The sequence below is a fragment of the Arctopsyche grandis genome, chromosome 8, assembly GCF_051622035.1.
Source record: "Arctopsyche grandis isolate Sample6627 chromosome 8, ASM5162203v2, whole genome shotgun sequence".
Taxonomy (NCBI): domain Eukaryota; kingdom Metazoa; phylum Arthropoda; class Insecta; order Trichoptera; family Hydropsychidae; genus Arctopsyche; species Arctopsyche grandis.
The window spans coordinates 19,009,371-19,026,937 of record NC_135362.1 but is presented as its reverse complement, the minus strand read 5'-3'; the positions used below and the strand labels follow the sequence as shown (position 1 = coordinate 19,026,937).

The 17,567-nt window shown below is 29.1% G+C and overlaps 1 protein-coding gene across 1 annotated transcript; it reads left to right on the top strand.

The window, feature by feature from the left end:
* Positions 1 to 743: 743 nt before the first annotated feature.
* On the top strand, positions 744 to 16,614 carry tim (timeless). The gene is given in 18 exon segments (XM_077436691.1): positions 744 to 989; positions 8,766 to 8,868; positions 9,676 to 10,217; positions 10,294 to 10,447; positions 10,537 to 10,721; positions 11,161 to 11,247; positions 11,409 to 11,677; positions 11,756 to 12,116; positions 12,196 to 12,387; positions 12,500 to 12,597; positions 14,154 to 14,352; positions 14,427 to 14,551; positions 14,746 to 15,209; positions 15,335 to 15,535; positions 15,627 to 15,807; positions 15,809 to 15,976; positions 16,185 to 16,334; positions 16,413 to 16,614. Coding segments are annotated over 18 exon segments (3,588 nt in total). The 5' UTR covers positions 744 to 947; the 3' UTR covers positions 16,480 to 16,614.
* The last annotated feature ends 953 nt before the right edge of the window (positions 16,615 to 17,567 follow it).

The following is a 17,567-nucleotide window of genomic DNA, read 5'->3' as shown; positions in this document are numbered from 1 at the left end:
ATGACGTACGTACATTTATGTATGTACATATGTACATATGACCACCTCACACCAGAATCCAAACAACTACTCACTATTACCAAGGAAACGGCCAAAGAAAAAAACAATCAGTACACTTGGATTAAACATGGTAAAATTCACATAAGAATGAACGATACATCCAAAGTTTTGATCATAACCAAAACCAGTGATTTAAACAAGATTATACAATTTATCTCTTATACAATTTATACCAATTTTTTTCCAAAACTTATCTTACTAACTGTGAAATTTAATACTCACGTTTCACTTTCGGTCCCGTGAGGTAGACCCATTATACATACATATAATATATACATAGTACCGTTTACCATGGACCCTTTTTTTTCGATCTTTCGACTTAAGTATCTTTCGATTTTCGATCTTTGCCTTCCGATATTTGGTTTTTGGACCTTTTCACTTTCGGTGCCGTGAGGTAGACCCGTGCTCTAGACACAGTTGCAATTGCACCATCTTGCGCTAAGGTGAATGCGCTGCAACGTGATGAAAATTTTGATTAAATTTGCTTAGCAAATATGTAACCCTCTACAAAAAAAATAAAGTAAAAGTAAGCGCACGTTTTCACGCACACAATTGGAAGTGATACGCATTAGCCGGGTCGACGTTTTCCCGCAGTTAACACACAAGAGTTTTCCATGATCGGTCACGTTGCTAGTGCGAGCGAGAGAGTTCACAATATAAAAGACAGGCGCAATACGACAGACAGAGTGAGAGAGTTCACAATACAAAAGCAGGCGCAGTTCGTGATCACGTTGCAATTTCACGTGCGATCATTCGCCGGCTCGAGCCAGTCTCTCCAGATTCCACAACAGTGGAAACCTTCCCAGCAGACACATCAACTAGACTGTCGATACCAGAACATCTAGGACTGTTTCTGGTGGTTTTTCGCCTGTGCGGTGGTGCGGTTGATGCCGAAGCTTATCACTGCGGTGTCTACTTCTTCTTTAGAGGTATGTTGATTGATTGTAACGATGTTTGTTTACGTTGATCTTAGATTCCCAATTCATCGTTGCTATCTTAGTGTCGGTCTTAATTCGCGTGTTGTTTTTAAGATGTGTAAGTACAATCAAAGTGCGTGTGATTGTTAGAAAAGTTTTGATATTTACTTTGATAGTACATATACCTACATATATTAACCTCTGTTTGTAAAACACGAATACATATATAAAATTGAATGCAAACTGTTTTATCAATTATGGTATTGTATTAATTCTAACCTTATTAAGTTCGGATTTTATTGTTTTTGACGAAAACTAAAATTTGCGTATGTAATTAGAACGTATTTGGACAAAACACATTTTCCTAATTAAAAAACATCGTATTGTAATCTTTTCCTTTTATTTACCAGTAATGTTAAACACCCATTTTTTTTATTAACACGAATTCTATTTTCAACATTGTACGCAAGTATTATTCAAGGTTAATTAGAAACATCGATCATCAAGCATTATGTACAATCCTCATAGAGAAAACTATAAACAAATGGGGTGCTTTACAATTTTAAACGTTATTAATTTATACAAAATAATTATACCACAATGGTAACTTATCTTTGTATATAAAATCTGTATAGAAATTAAGCTCTTGTGTGTGAAAGCTTTCGCGAAAAGTTTTCAAGCTAAAATTTATTTTAATTTTAAAGAAATGCTGTCAACGAAATTCATATTATATTAAGTATTGAATTCTAAAAAAAAAGCAAGGTCGTACAAATTATTGTGTGGCAAAAGGAAAATGCAAAATTATGAAATCGCTCTTTTCATGAAATTTATCCGTTACCTGTCAAAATGTTTTCTGGGATATTAAAGAAATTTTAATATTGAATTGCTGTGAATTTTGATTCGTATTTTCTCTTTAAGAAACCGATTTATTTACATGTACCTGTTATATTGTGTATTTAAATCTAATATTAATTTCGAAGGAGACTTTTTATGTTAGTATGTATGTAAGCAAGTCTGATAATCCGTGACGTTATCGAAAAAATCAAAATTTTCTTTTTCTTCTTCCATTTTCAGTTCCAGATCCAGATTCGTGTTTCAGTTTTGGATTCCGATTTCTTTTTCATTTCCGGGTCCGGAATCCTTTTTCAGTTTCGGTTCTGGATTTTTTTTTCAGTTTCAGATCTGGATTCCTTTTTCAGTTTCGGTTCCAGATTCCTGTTTCGGTTCCAGATTCCTGTTTCTGTTCCAGTTCCGGATTCCTTTTTTCAGTTCCGGATCCGGATCTCTGTTTCAGTTCCGGTTCTGTTTTCCTTTTTCAGTTCCGGTTCCAGATAAATGTTTCAGTTCCGGATCCGGATTCCTGTTTCAGTTTCAAATCAGATTCCCGGTTCCAATTTCAATTCCGATTCCCTTACAAGAAAAAAAACAAATCTTTACTATTTGATTAGCCATGTTAAAGCGGTTTATATTACAAATAACGAGCGAAGCCGGGTAAAACTTCTAGTTTGATATAATTTTGTTTTGGTATTTTTTATCTTTTCTTTTGTTTTTAATATCTGTATGTATGTTCTACAAAGTTAGTATTTTTTTCGTAAATTATTATTGGTTTTATGTGTAATATATACAGATGTAGCTTTCAATATAGGAAACATTTTATATTATCCATCGCTATAAAATATTCGTCGTTCCGTTTTGTTTGTTACCATCTATCTCTCCATAAATTTAAATGCGATACTGTATTACAATATTTTTCCCGATTCAAAAAATTTTAATTCGAATGAGTTTCGTTTTAAGTACGCTTTATAGCTTTATATTTTACAGTATCGACACTAACGGAAACGAAGTTACAGTCTTAAAGTGTTGAAATCTCTTTGAAATATTCAACATATTTAAATATAATGAATTAATTACAGATTAAATCACTAAAGTAAAGAGCCTTTTTAAACCTTCGTTTACGTCTTAAAACACAAATCAGCTACGGTAGAAAAAAATTCTAGAGATCGGAAACTCGACTTATTACTTATTAGCCTCGCAACAGTCGAGAAGGTCTGGTAGCAAAAGAAGGTCAGTTAAAGTACGAGAGTGGAGATATTAACCAGAATATTGCTAAGAATGAATTGTTGTTTGACATCCATACGCTATCCTTAAATAGGTTTTTGAGCTCTTTTTCCTATTATGCTGTACATTAGAATAATACAATACTATAATTACTAACAAAATTAAATTAAAATTGTAAAATGGAAAATGATCAGTAGGTCAGTAGCTATTAAAATGGATATATTTAAGTTGTATTGTGAACATAATTTCATTAATACGCTATCCTTACAGGTGATTCCCTGTCAATATAAACTTTACTTTTCCATTAATGTAAAATAGATTGCTTACTTATTGATTCCATACCTTACGAAACCCATATTTTTATTAATAATGACTAAATGAACGCTATGAATTCCAAATATTAAAGTACATGCATACGTAATATGTATTGCGCTTTTATTCTTATCATTGCTCGTGCGGATATTAACGTCAACGAATGTGTTAATGAATATATTTATGTATGTAAAATTTATTTTTAGATTGTGTTGTGGAGAGAATTTTCCATTTCCTGTGTATCGAATATTTGTATGTATATACATACTATTACAGGTGGTTAGGCTAGGCACATATTGAAAATCACTTTAGCATTAAATCCTATTTGAAAATATTTTAACTTCAAACTTTTCTTATAAGCTTAGTTTACCTGTGACTCGAAATTGCGAACTTTATATAGTAGGTATAATGTATTTTTTTTTAATTTATCGTAATCGACAAACGTACAACACGACATATCCAATTTGCTGTTATATTATATATGTAACAGTGAAATTGTTCTTGTCAATAATTAATTGATATTACGTACTATGAAAATAAAGTTTCTGATTACGACGAATCGAATGATGCTTTTACATTCACCTCAAACTGACTAAACTGATAAACTGACTCAAACTGATAACACACATATTATCGTCAAAATAGATGAAGACTTTATTTTCATTTCACATTTCAAGTTCATTAGTTCACTAAAAACTAGTTTTGATAATCAATAAAGTTTGAGTTATTAAAACACTCTACCTTGTTAATATTTTTCAATTTATTGAATTATAATTTCACTGATTCAGTGAGTACGAATGTAACAGTAGAATTACAAATTCACTTCTCGGGTCGTTCACTTAAGGGTCGTCGTAATCAGAAACTTTATTTCCATAGCACGTAATACCAATTAATTATTGAATCGTAAAGCATTCTATAAAATAATCTTAAGTTGATATTTCACTAACATTCAACTGTCAAAAAATTATAATTTTGAATATGTAAATTCCGTAGTGAAAATATAACTATACCCATTGAATGTGTAATTAGATATGAATACACTAAAACGTCGGCGTAATTATGATTTTACTGCTGTTTTACATATAAAACTTAAGGTATGTTGGAAGTTAAATATATTTTCCAGCATGCTGATACATATGTACATGTTTATTTTGCGAGAATCCGCACGTCGCTATTCTAATGGGACCACTGCTGAATTTTCAATAGTGACGGCCACACATACTATGCTTAATTTAAATTTATAAACAAATCCTTTACTAGAACTCTATTGTGTAACGAGTGTTTTTGATTAACACGTATACATAATTACAAACATTTTATAGTATGAAATTAGATTGACTTACAAAAATATCATAATAATTCACAACGATAGACAAAATTATGAAAAAAATGTACATATGTAAGTGATTTTTATTTATTTAAATAAATAAAAGTAAAAATATAGTATACTACATATCACGTAATAATATGTACATTTATATGTATTATATATTGTTTTTTTTTCAGGTTATATGTCAGGTAACTTTTCCCCCCTGTTACGCAGTTAATAAAAAAAAAGAATTTTAAAGTTTTATTTCATCAATATTTTCACAAAAAAAAAAAAACATATCTTAGCAGCCAACACCTATTTATTTAAGGATCCGGTTAGGTTAGGTTGAGTTAGGGTTGTCCCTATTCATTTAAGATTAGATTGTTAGGGTCGGTATTTTCTTCGCTGCTGACGATATTTTGGTAGAAATGCTTCGACAACATTATGGGGCGGCAGGAAAAAACAAAAATTATAATAAACAGGTCGTTGCAACGATACAAATAAAAATTAAAAATTTGAAAAAAAATTACGTCGTGTCGATAATAATTTCAGTAACCGATACTAAGTTTCGGTTCGATAGGACTAAAGATGTTCAAAAAATCCCCAAAATACACACACACACACACACACACACATTTTTTTCTAGATCATGAAAACGTGATCAGTAATCGATTCTGAGTTCGAATCAGTCAAAATCTTGAGTTCGAATTTTCGCATGATCACAAAACTTCATATATTGTTACTACGTACATAGATAAAGTAAAAATTATTCGGTATTATTCAGTCTCACTGTCACACGCGAGAACTGAGACAGTGACACCATATATTAAAGTAAAAACGTGGTAGATCGCGCACACTAGAGTGGATATGTGAAGATAGACCATACGCATACTAAAGTGACACCAAAAATTACATATGTTTCAGAAGAAATCCATTTTTGAGAATTTTATGATAAAATATCGAACACGTTATTTTTCTTTTCATTTTATTTCTAGTTATTAATTATTTTGGATTTGGTATGTTATATATATGTAATACGTTAACGTGAAATGTCGTAACTTTGTTCGCACTGATATATCTTTCGTCGCCATCAGAATCGTTTACGTCGACCATCACGTGGCGATGCCACGAGCTAGTGACACACAATACTTACATACATACATACAAATATACGTATTAATGTATGTATTTATGAAGGTAGAATAATCATCTGAACTACATATAACAATTACCACATTTGCAATCAGATTGAACACTTGGTTGCTAAATATGTAATAAATTTATATATTTTGAATGATTTATTCTGGATATGTGTGAACGTGTACAATGTATGCTTAATTATCGAATTTTGTTTTATGACTTTATATTCCTCAAATACATACATAGATAAAGTTATGGGTTGCTCACATCCGATTTTGTCATGATTGTTTTATAATATTTTATCGCGCTAATTTGCTATCTTTGAATGATAAATCTGTGATAGATTTTACATGACTAATACACGATTAACAACAAATATTTATATACTAGCAATAAACATATATATCTTCTGTTGACAATTCTACATGCATATATATGTACATATGTATAACCAACAATTACAAAAAATAAATAAATAAACTCACCGGTAGAAATGTTTTTCATTTGGAGAAAAAAATAATAACATTTTTTAATTAACTGCATATATAAGCGTCACGCAAATTAAAACGTGACAAATTGTGCCTCGTGACAGGGGGGAAAAGTTACCTGACATATAACCTGAAAAAAAAATATATATATATATATATACATACATATATTGTACATATTATCACGTGATATGTAGTATACTGTATTTTTACTTTTATTTATTTAAATAAATAAAAATCACTTACAAATGTACATTTATCGCCGAACTAAGAAATAAACCTATAGAATACACTCTTTACAAGGTGGATCCTCTCGTGATAGACCAAGCAGATCTGAATCACTAATTCCTTCCAATACTCACCTCACTTCTGCATGGAGAAGAATTGAAGATGTTGGCATCGCAAGCTTATACTTTCAAAGTGTCGTGCATATCTTCCTACTTCCACTACGGAGTAAAATTCTACAATACATATCTACCTCTATATATATATAGAGGTAGATATGTATTGTACTACCCTACCCATAATATATGAATAAAACCATCCCACCCGCTATGTCACAAATATCTTAATTTGATTTATGTACAATATATAAAAAATTATGTACAAGTCTAAATCCATAGATGTCTCTATGGATTAATTAATCAATTAATTAACTGTACATTTCTTCAGCCTCTCGAAATACAGCGATTTATGTAATAAAACTGCTGCAATGTTTGTAATTAATTGGTCTTCCTAGTACACATACATAGTATATGTACCTACATATGTAAAATAAAATAAAATATAAGTTTGAAATATCTAAAATAATTAAATACCTGTATTATATACCATACTTATGCTTCCACACCGCACGCGTGACACGGGAAGACGGGATATTTATGGTCTATTATGTATATGCATATGCACGTACATATATATGTTCATACATACATACATACAGTATAATAATATTATTTGAATTGTATGATCAAACGTATCAAGTGTAGCAGACGTAAATTAAGATACTACCTAAGTAAAATGGCTAAGAAGAAATTACAGATTAATATAAATATAATATAAACTTTCAGCAATCGCTTTTGGAATTTATTTGTATGTTTGTACATACTTTAAAATCTCCAAAATTTCTAAAATGTTAAACAATTAAATATACGTTTTTTGTATCAAATTTATAATTGCTTTTGTACTTATTACCTGTAGTAAATATTTATTTGTGAATTATAATATAAATAGAAGCGGTCGATGAATCGTTGTATGTACATACATACATATGTATAATAGATAGATGGGTAGCTTATTGATGACTGGCATTTGCAGCAGTAACAGTCTCGTGTCCGTCCCCGTGACTCGTCTCGTAAACGAAAAGCTTATCTTATTGTATAAGTTTAAAATCCGTATACTTAAAAGTCGACAGAATAACTATTTATACAAATCGCTTTTTTTTTAATAATATATACATATATACACACTCGTGGTGTTTTTACCTCAATATGGAATATTCTAAATACTACATAGGTCAAATTTATTTTTTTTATTTTAAAATGAATACATGTATATTTTTGTAGACTTTTTCGGGATTCTCATAACGCATATACAATGTACAAACCTTTTCCTAATTCGAATCGTGATATAAAATACGCATTCGTAAGATAATAGTGAATGTATTTATGTACTATATACATACATATATGTATATAAGTCGTTATAATTCAAATATATGCAAATCCACTTTTCTTCATTTCGAGAAATATCTCGCAAAACATTAAACATAATATAATGTTTTGCGCTTAACAACATTTAAAAATACTGGTGAGCCAATGGCAATATTTAAAAATACTGTCATACGTTTATTCTGCTTTTCCGGGCTTTTGGATATATCGAATAGAAATAAGTGATAACAATTTGTGAATTAAGTCAAACAGAAATAATGTTTTTGGAACTGAAAATTCTGCCACTTTCATATATAACGGCTCATATGTATGTACATACGTACATACATAGGTACGATTGCACGTTGTGTAAATTACAACTCAATTTGAAACTGACTTGAAGGATCAATCAAATTGAACTCAATCAAAAATTTCAATATAAATTTAAAAATAATTGTATTGAATTCGATTAATCTTATCTCGTTTAGTATTTTGCAGTTAGCATTTTATATGGTTTCCCAAATGCTATTTTATCGATCGATTTGCTAAGTACATATGCACATACATATGTACGCTCGTAGCATATTTTAGTACTGCCCATTCGTTACTTAGGTTTTTAAATTCAATGTGACTGAATTATTTAAATGACGCTTCATCTAACATAAAAATTTGTTCAGCATAAAACGTTTCCAAAATCCGTATACATATAGTCTGAAATTTGTCTATTGTATATAAATATTTTTAATCTATTGTAAAATAATTACATGTGTTTGAAGATATATGTAATTGCATACCTTCAAATTGTAAATTTATTTTTAATTCGAATTTGTAGGCAAACATGGAGTGGATTTTATCGAGCCCCCAATTTCATAGCACATTTGGATCTTTGGGATTCGTCCAGGGAGATACTTACCATCTCAGTGATGATTGTACTGGTAAGTGATACCATATATGATACATATTTATTTTATATGTAATATTACAAACTTTATATCAGGAAGGTATAAATTATATATGAATATTAGATATGTATAAATATATATAAATATACATATGTATGCATGTATATACGAGTATAGACATACCATACACATACATGTAGGTACATTTTTTTTAAATTGGGAAAAAATACATAAATAAACAATAAAATTTAAAAAAAATTAAACCAACGAGACTAATAAGTCCCTTCTCTAATGTCAGCCTTCAGCTGCTTTCACATTAACTAAAGATATTGAGAGCCCCACATAAAATAGTTCATATCAGGTATTTACCTAATATGAACGATCATACCATGGCATGATTTGAATAATCGATCATCGAAATATCCCTCAAATGACTTTGACGCGCTACATTTTCAGTGCACTCATAATGGAATCACATATCTGAATTGTGTTTATTCGCCCCTCAAATATTGACAACGTATTCTCGCTTATATTTTTTAGTTTTCTTTAACGTTCTTTTGCACAGGAACAATATTCTCCTCGATTCGATTCGAACGACATCTTCTGAAACAGCTTTATACTTTTCAGACAGTCTCTTTATGTTGAAAATTATGAACGAAGCATACATTGTATGTAGGTGCTCCAGAGATGCTTTATAAATATAATAATACTCTCCATATAAAAAAAAATAATAAATGTGAAATTCTAATCGTAGTCGCTCGATTTTTAGAGACTCCAAATCCAATTATTTGATGATATTTTCCATTTTTTAATTTACTTTATTTATTTTGTATGTTACAGTCACACTTGAGGAGATATATAAAAAGCTTGGAAATGAAGACAAAAATCTAAGAACATTTCGTAGAGCGGTTGGTTTTGGACAAAATATCAAAAAAGACTTAATTCCTATTCTTATCTATGTAAAAGATAATCCGAAAATAGTTGATTTATCAATTAAAGTTCTTGTGAACCTCACGGTTCCATTAGAATGCTTACTCTCTATAGACGAATCGTCGAAGAATAACATCGGACGTCACACAATATTTGAATTGAATAATATGCTGATTTCCAGTAAACAAAATTTTATGGACAACAGAGTTACGAAGTCAATTCTGGATTGCATTAATGCGGTTCTCGAAAATAATATAAAACTCTCTACTCAAAATATTGAGAGTGTTAATAATTGTTTACTCCTTCTGAGGAATATATTGCACATACCTGAAATGCGGTCAATGTTAGACCCAAATTCAGGTCACACTTCACCTCAAAATCAAATTGTCTGGAACTTGTTTACCCAAGGGATTGACAAAACTATATTATTGCTCATTTCATCTCCATATGGGGTATGTATTTTAAATTCAATATTCAAACGTTTTACTATATTTTTATTCAGATTACATAATAATATACAATTTGTAGACGTATTGGAGTGTTGCAATAGTACAACTGATTGCTTTGATTTACAAAGACCAACACATCACCACATTACAGAAGCTGCTCAGTATTTGGTTTGAAGCATCCATATCAGATAGCTCTGAGGATAATGAAAGCAACACATCTCCGCTTGACCAAAGTGAGATTAATCAAATTCATCTAAATTATAATCGTTTTCCTTTGTTGGATTTGTATTAATTGGTGGTTTCGATTTAACTCGTTATTTAGGGTGTGATGACTCATCTCCAATGCTTACTTCAGATCCCACTTCAGAGGTTTCTGATAATGGTGGCAGAGACATTTCTAAGACGAATCAAAATAGAACTTGCGTTTCTAAAATGGACTATCAAATGGATGAATACTCTAAAAATCATAATGCCATGGAATCAAATGAAAATTTAAACGACAGAAAGGCAAGTTTTCTCTTTTAATTTATTTTGCAATTTAGCTAAAAAAATCAATTACAAATAACTATTAGTCCGTGAGTACATTTTTAATGTTTGATAACAAATGTTTCGGGTTTCAGTCGTGTCTCTTTCTGAAATTTTTAATTCGTAAGTTTATTAAAAACGAATGTGTTTCATTAAAAACACATTCGTTCTAACTTCTTTTAGAGTTAATAGGTATTTTTAAATTCAGCTATTCGCAACATTGTATAGAAAATTAATATCAATACTTCACATTAAATTTAATTCAAATATTCTTCAGCCAATTTTACGGTTTTTACATGATTTTTTTTTTTGTACTTCTGCCAACTTACACAAACCTTTAACCTCCCTTTTAACTTGATCACTAAATCCTTCTCAAATACATCCTGTAATCCGTCCAAGCACTACGATTTTCGTGGATCAGGATGCTGAGTTGATTGCCAGCAATTCTGCGATCATCAAAAATAGACTTAATAACAAGAGAGGTCCTACTACACCTCTTTCACACCTGGTAATAATACTATAATATTTTATTTTCATTTTCTTTTAGTCTTCAGGTGTATGTAAATATGTAAATCATATTTACAATAAAAATAAATTATGTATGTTTTGTGCTTTAAATATGATGTGTACATTTAGTAAATCATTTTAAATTCGATTATTATTTTTCAGATTTGCAGTGGTCCCAATAATGGTGTGAAAAAAGATTGTATGTCGACAAATTCCGAATTCTCTGACTGCGGCTATGTGACCCAATTGGAAAATCAAGAATCCATATCGACATCCAGCAATGAAGATGACTATTCACAAATAAAGCCTGTGCATCAAAAATCACACGTGCAAAAACACAAGCATGGAATTAAATTGAAACAAGTTTTAACAGCTCAAGAAAAAAAAGACAAGCATAGAAAAAAGCTTGTCAAACGAGGAAAAACCAACATGTAGGTTTGACTAACATGAATTTAATATTGATATCAGAACAATTCATTATCAAATTTTGAAAAATGTTTTTTTTTTAGAATTAATGTAAAAGGCCTAATGCACCACATTCCTACAGATGATGATATTACAAATGTGTTGAAAGAATTCACTGTTGACTTCCTATTAAAAGGATACGGTGCTTTGATTAAAGCTCTTCACGCCCAACTTCTCCACAATGCGCATCTTCAAATTGACACTTCACATTTTTTTTGGCTATTGACTTATTTCCTTAAATTCGCTGCACAGTTGGAGTTGGATCTTGAGTTTGTAAATCAAGTATTATCGTTTGAAATAATCGCGTACTTGACATTTGAAGGGGTCAATCTTTGTGAACAGATTCAACTTGCAGACAAAATAAATAAAATCGACTTGCAGTCGTGCTTGAGAAGATTGCACCTGGTTCGTATATTTGTCACTAATCATATTAATTTTTATTTTTTTTAATAACAATAACTGAATCAATTCAATTTCATTTCAGGCTGTAACAGCTATACGAGAGTTTATTCAGACAATTGAAATATATAAAAAAATATCTCATCTAACCGACGAGGACCGTGTTCAATTGGTGAAGTTACAAATGTGTATAAGCTCCATTAAAGATTTGAGATGTCTTCTTATTCTTTTACTCAGACATTACCAACCAGATATTCATAGTAAACAGTATTTGCAAGTAGGTTGATTCTGAAAAATTTTTAAAATATGTATCATATTTTATAATATTTTTTGTATGGGGTGAATCTTCAATTTATTGATGGCATTTTATAAATATTTCAATTTCATAGGACTTGATCGTTACAAATCATATATTATTGAATTTTCTGGATAATTCCTTGAACCGTCCAAATATTGAAGGGACTGTTCTAATTGAACATCTTCACCAGTGAGTATAAAAATGCATTTAATTACTTATGGCCTTTTGTATAATATAAATGAGATTTATATTAAATGTAATTTTACTTCCTTGTAATTTTTATTATACATGCAGATGTGTATGCAAATAAATGTTTAAAAAAAATAGGTAAATAGGTGTGAATTGTAGAATTTACATAGGTATACTAATAAATCCTCTTGCTTTTTATATGTACATTGTATCATAGAAATGAGTAAGCTATTTTCTCACATTGTAAGAAATCAAAGTAAAATAATAAATCTAACGTTTTGTGATATCATGTATAGTACATACATATATACATACATATGTATGTATGTACATACTAAAAAATATATCGTATATTAATTTTATAGTTGCAGTAATATATTATGTACATAAAATTAATATGCGGAAGCAGGCAAGAACTTATTCATTTTTAAAATGTTGCTATCAAACCTTGGCTTAGCAAAATACCTTTTTATTTTATGTATGCTTATGTTTTTAAATATTATATAATGTAATTTTGTACTCATTCCATTTGATATCAACTATATTTTTCTAAAGAATAATTATAATTTTTCGATAAATTGACTGGCTATTATAAAAAGTTCATCTAAATAAACATAAAAAGACTGCTTCAATACTAAACGTAATGCATATTTTGTATATGTACCTACATACATATTAGGTAAATGAAAATAGTTTATTTTTTATTGTGGTTATACATATTTATTAGGTTTATAACAAAATTTTAAAAGGTGTTTTGATTCATTTTGATAACTTTTCTTAAACTATTTTATGGCACTTTTGCACCCACAACTAAAATAATCGATCTTTATTTTCAGTATTGATAAGTGTGTGTATGTTACATGTTACAATGTTAAACTTCACAGATTTGTGTTATTTGATGTTGCTAATAATAGATGGCTTAACCATAATTAAAAAGAAATAGTAATTGTTAGCATCAAAGGAATATTTAAAGAAGATTTTATCATATTACACAGTCTGATGTGAAATAACAAAGTTTTGATACTAGACCCTTCATATGTATATATATATATAAATATATATATGAAGGGTTTTGTATGAAGATACAAAAGCTTCGTATACTTTTCTGCACATACATATATTTGGATGTGGATCTAATTTCTTGGACATTTTTTATTTCTGGTAAACATTGGTTCCTGGAGGTATGATAATTTTTTTCTGTTTATAATTTTTCTTTTCTCGAAATATAGAAAAAAAAATTACACACTGTAAGTGCAATTTTGTACTGGTGAGAAAATAGCTAATTATTTAGTGGTGATAATTAAAATTTTACTATAATTCAACAGTTTATAATTCTAGATGTTTTTTTTATCAGAATTTTTAAATTCATATTAAAAACAAATAAATAATAAATTTGTAGTAAGATTCTATTGTTTGAATTTATTTGCATATTTAAAATGTCATTTTTGAGCTTTTGATAACCATTCCTATGCTAGCATGAAGAATTACATATATCACAAATATTTCATCTTATTAACTTCTATAAAATAACATTTACTTCTTTTTATGAATCTTAGATTTGCAACAGTAGAAGTCATGCACCCATATGGATTACTTTTACAAGATTTCAAAACGAATGGAGAATATATAAATGATTGTATATTTACCATGATGCATCATGTTGGAGGAGATTTAAACCGCATAAATGTGCTATTTCAACCAAATATATTAAAGGTTTTTCTCACTATTTGGGAAACTGGATTCGAGCTCTGTGATGTACGTTTTTTAAACTACTAAATATAATACTTTTATAATATAAAAAATTTCAAATAAATAATTATTTATTTCAGGATTGGACCGATTTACTCGATTATGTAATCAATACATTTATAAAAAATCCAAAATCTTCTATAAAAACGAAGGATTCTGAGGACTGTCAATTAATTAATTATAATGAATCTGGAAATTGTGAGAGGTAAGCTAAAATTAGGTGTTTTATTAATAAGATTTATCGCAATCTAGATACATATTACATATACCATTTTGATTTATTACAATATATTAGATATTGTATTGAATCAAAATTATATATCCCCTAGATTTTGCATGATACAATATGACTATATGAATAATATTATTATATTAAACCAGCTAAGTGTTATTTAACAGTCTGAAAACTCTTACTTGTAGTTGGACGCCAGAAGAAGTTAATAATCTAGGCTGGTGTTACATGAAATGCAGTAAAAAAGCAAACATTATTGAAACAATTTCTTCAATGTATATTGAAGATGGTATTAAAAAGACTCAGGATTCGATAATTCGACAATTACACAAACAAGGACTAATTTCCGAAGATGAATTTTATCAATGTTTTGTGGGTGGTAGTACAAATATCCTATCGCAAGAATCCAAGTGTTCTGTTCCTATACAAGTCACTTCGCCCATTGATGAAATTGAACGATTGAAGAATGAATTACATAAAGAGAATATGTCAAATGCTTTACAATGGTTACAGAAAGTGCTGCTAGAAATTTGTTTTGTTAAAATATGTCTTAATGGTGTCGAAACCAAAAGCGAAATTAAAATTGACCAAATAATACCAACTGTAGAACCAGTACCATTTCATAATATACGTAAGTTTTATCAACATTATACATACATATGTGTACTTTTACAAGATTTTTTTTATATTGAAAGGCTTTAAAAAATTTTCCTTTTTTATTTAATGAAAAATTATCTTATTTTATATATATTTCAGTAATAAATCAGTCGATTCCTATAGTACCATGGAACAATGAACAGTCAACAGCAATCCATAACCAAACATTTTTAATACTACTACACCATCTTGGATTCCATTTACCAATAGATTCGGGAAAACTATTTGTAAGAATTCCTAGCTTTTGGACTACAGATGTTATATTTAAAATTGCCAGTCGACTTGGCCCAATTGATGAATGTATGTACATAAAACTTTGACTACAAAAATTATACCTCTTTTTCAAAAAAAAAAAAAAAATTTATTTAAAATGTATCTAATGTGTTTACAGCTACAATGAAATTTACAAAGCAACAAGTATTTGCAAATGTAATATCTGCAGAAGCTATTGATAAAATATCAGAATTCGATCTAAAAATAAATTCTGCACATCAAAATTCTGATGTATCGAATATCATCAGTGCCAAAAACGCCAAAAGACAGAAAATTGATTCAATTGTTGAAGTCACTAAAATGTAATTATTATTTACAAATTCTTAATATTGATATTGATTATGAAAAACAAACAGTAATTTCTGCATTATATATGTACAGGACAAAGCCATCTGAAAAAAATAGTAGTTGGTTAGATGTAGTAAAAATGAAAGGATCTAATACCGTCTTATCAGCACATAATCAAAGGTAAGTTGAGTCTATGTTGAAGATTAGTAATAAACATTTTTGCATCGTTTGAATTATTATCATTACCTGATTTGTAATTAATAGTCTGATATATCTATTCTATCAACTATTGGAGTTCTATTCTATCAATGATAATATGTGATTTCAAATGTCGTTGGAGTGCTTACAGATTTTCGCATAGTTTATATTACTTTTAATAATGTTACAGATCTCTTGAAACTCCTATTTTAAATGTATTAACAGATACGGTAAAAATAAGCAAGGAAACTCTCACGGAACTGCCAACATTCACAACCACTCCAATGATTAAAATGCCTGATATTCCTCATATGCCTATTCCAATTCCGGAAGACATTAGGTTGAAATTTCATTTATTAAACAAATTAAACTTAAATAGTGAAAATGGCTTATATTATTATTTATAAAAAAATTTCAGTGTATGCGAATCAGAATCCGTTACATCAGACTTAACCAGAATGTATGTTAGTGACGAAGAAGATTAATACGACGTTAACCATGATGTAATTTCATATACAAATGTATATACATATAGTCTAAGTTACAGGTGAAATGACATGGGAAAAGTGCCTCCTAAATACACAATAATTTAAATCTTGAAATTTTACTACAATATTTGACAATATTCAATATACACCAAACACAAAAACTGCTGACAGACAAGTTTTGTAAATAATATTTAACACTGAAAGTTTTGATTGTATTTATTGAATATTAATATAAACGTAAACGTAATATACATAAGTGCGAATTTAATTTGAAAATAATATTAATGAAAATGACCTATTTGTTTGGTATTAGAATTTAATTGACTGCAGCGAAAATTTTGAAAAAAATTACATATACAATAATATCCCCAGAATAAATGTTTATAACTAAAACCCATCACACACGTGTTCAATTATATTCGATATATTCGATAGTATTAATATATTCGATAGTATTCCCTTCCAAAATCACTGAATTTAATTGCTCATATGTACATATGAATGTATGTACGTAGGTACATATGTATATACTACATACATCCATTTGTTTTATTATTTAATTTTTGTATATCTTTCTTTTAAATTTCATTATTGTATTAAAACTACTGCCGTTAAATTGTATTAATGTACCATTTTTTTATTATAATTAGATCATAATTTTATATACCCTTCTCTAGAAATTAAAATACATATATTTACATACATACATATGTATGTAAGATCAGATATTTTATAATTAGCAACTTTTATCCAATGGATAAGTGCAAAGCCAAATTTATTGCTTTAATTTCTTTATTTGAAAATGTTCAAAACATTCAATAATATTAATTGCCCCTGCGCTGCAACGATTTCATACTTTCTTACTTTTGTATCGGCTTTTGCCATTTTAAACTTGCCAGAAAGATCAACTCAATTTTAAGAATTGCCAATCATCAATATACATACATCGAAATGTCATCTGCGTAACCCTATGAATATCTCCTCTTTCGTACATGCTGAAATTCAAACAGTTAAAATGCAATCGAAATGATCATGCAGGCGGGGTGGTTTGTAATCATTTGCAGCAAACCCATTAATTGCATACA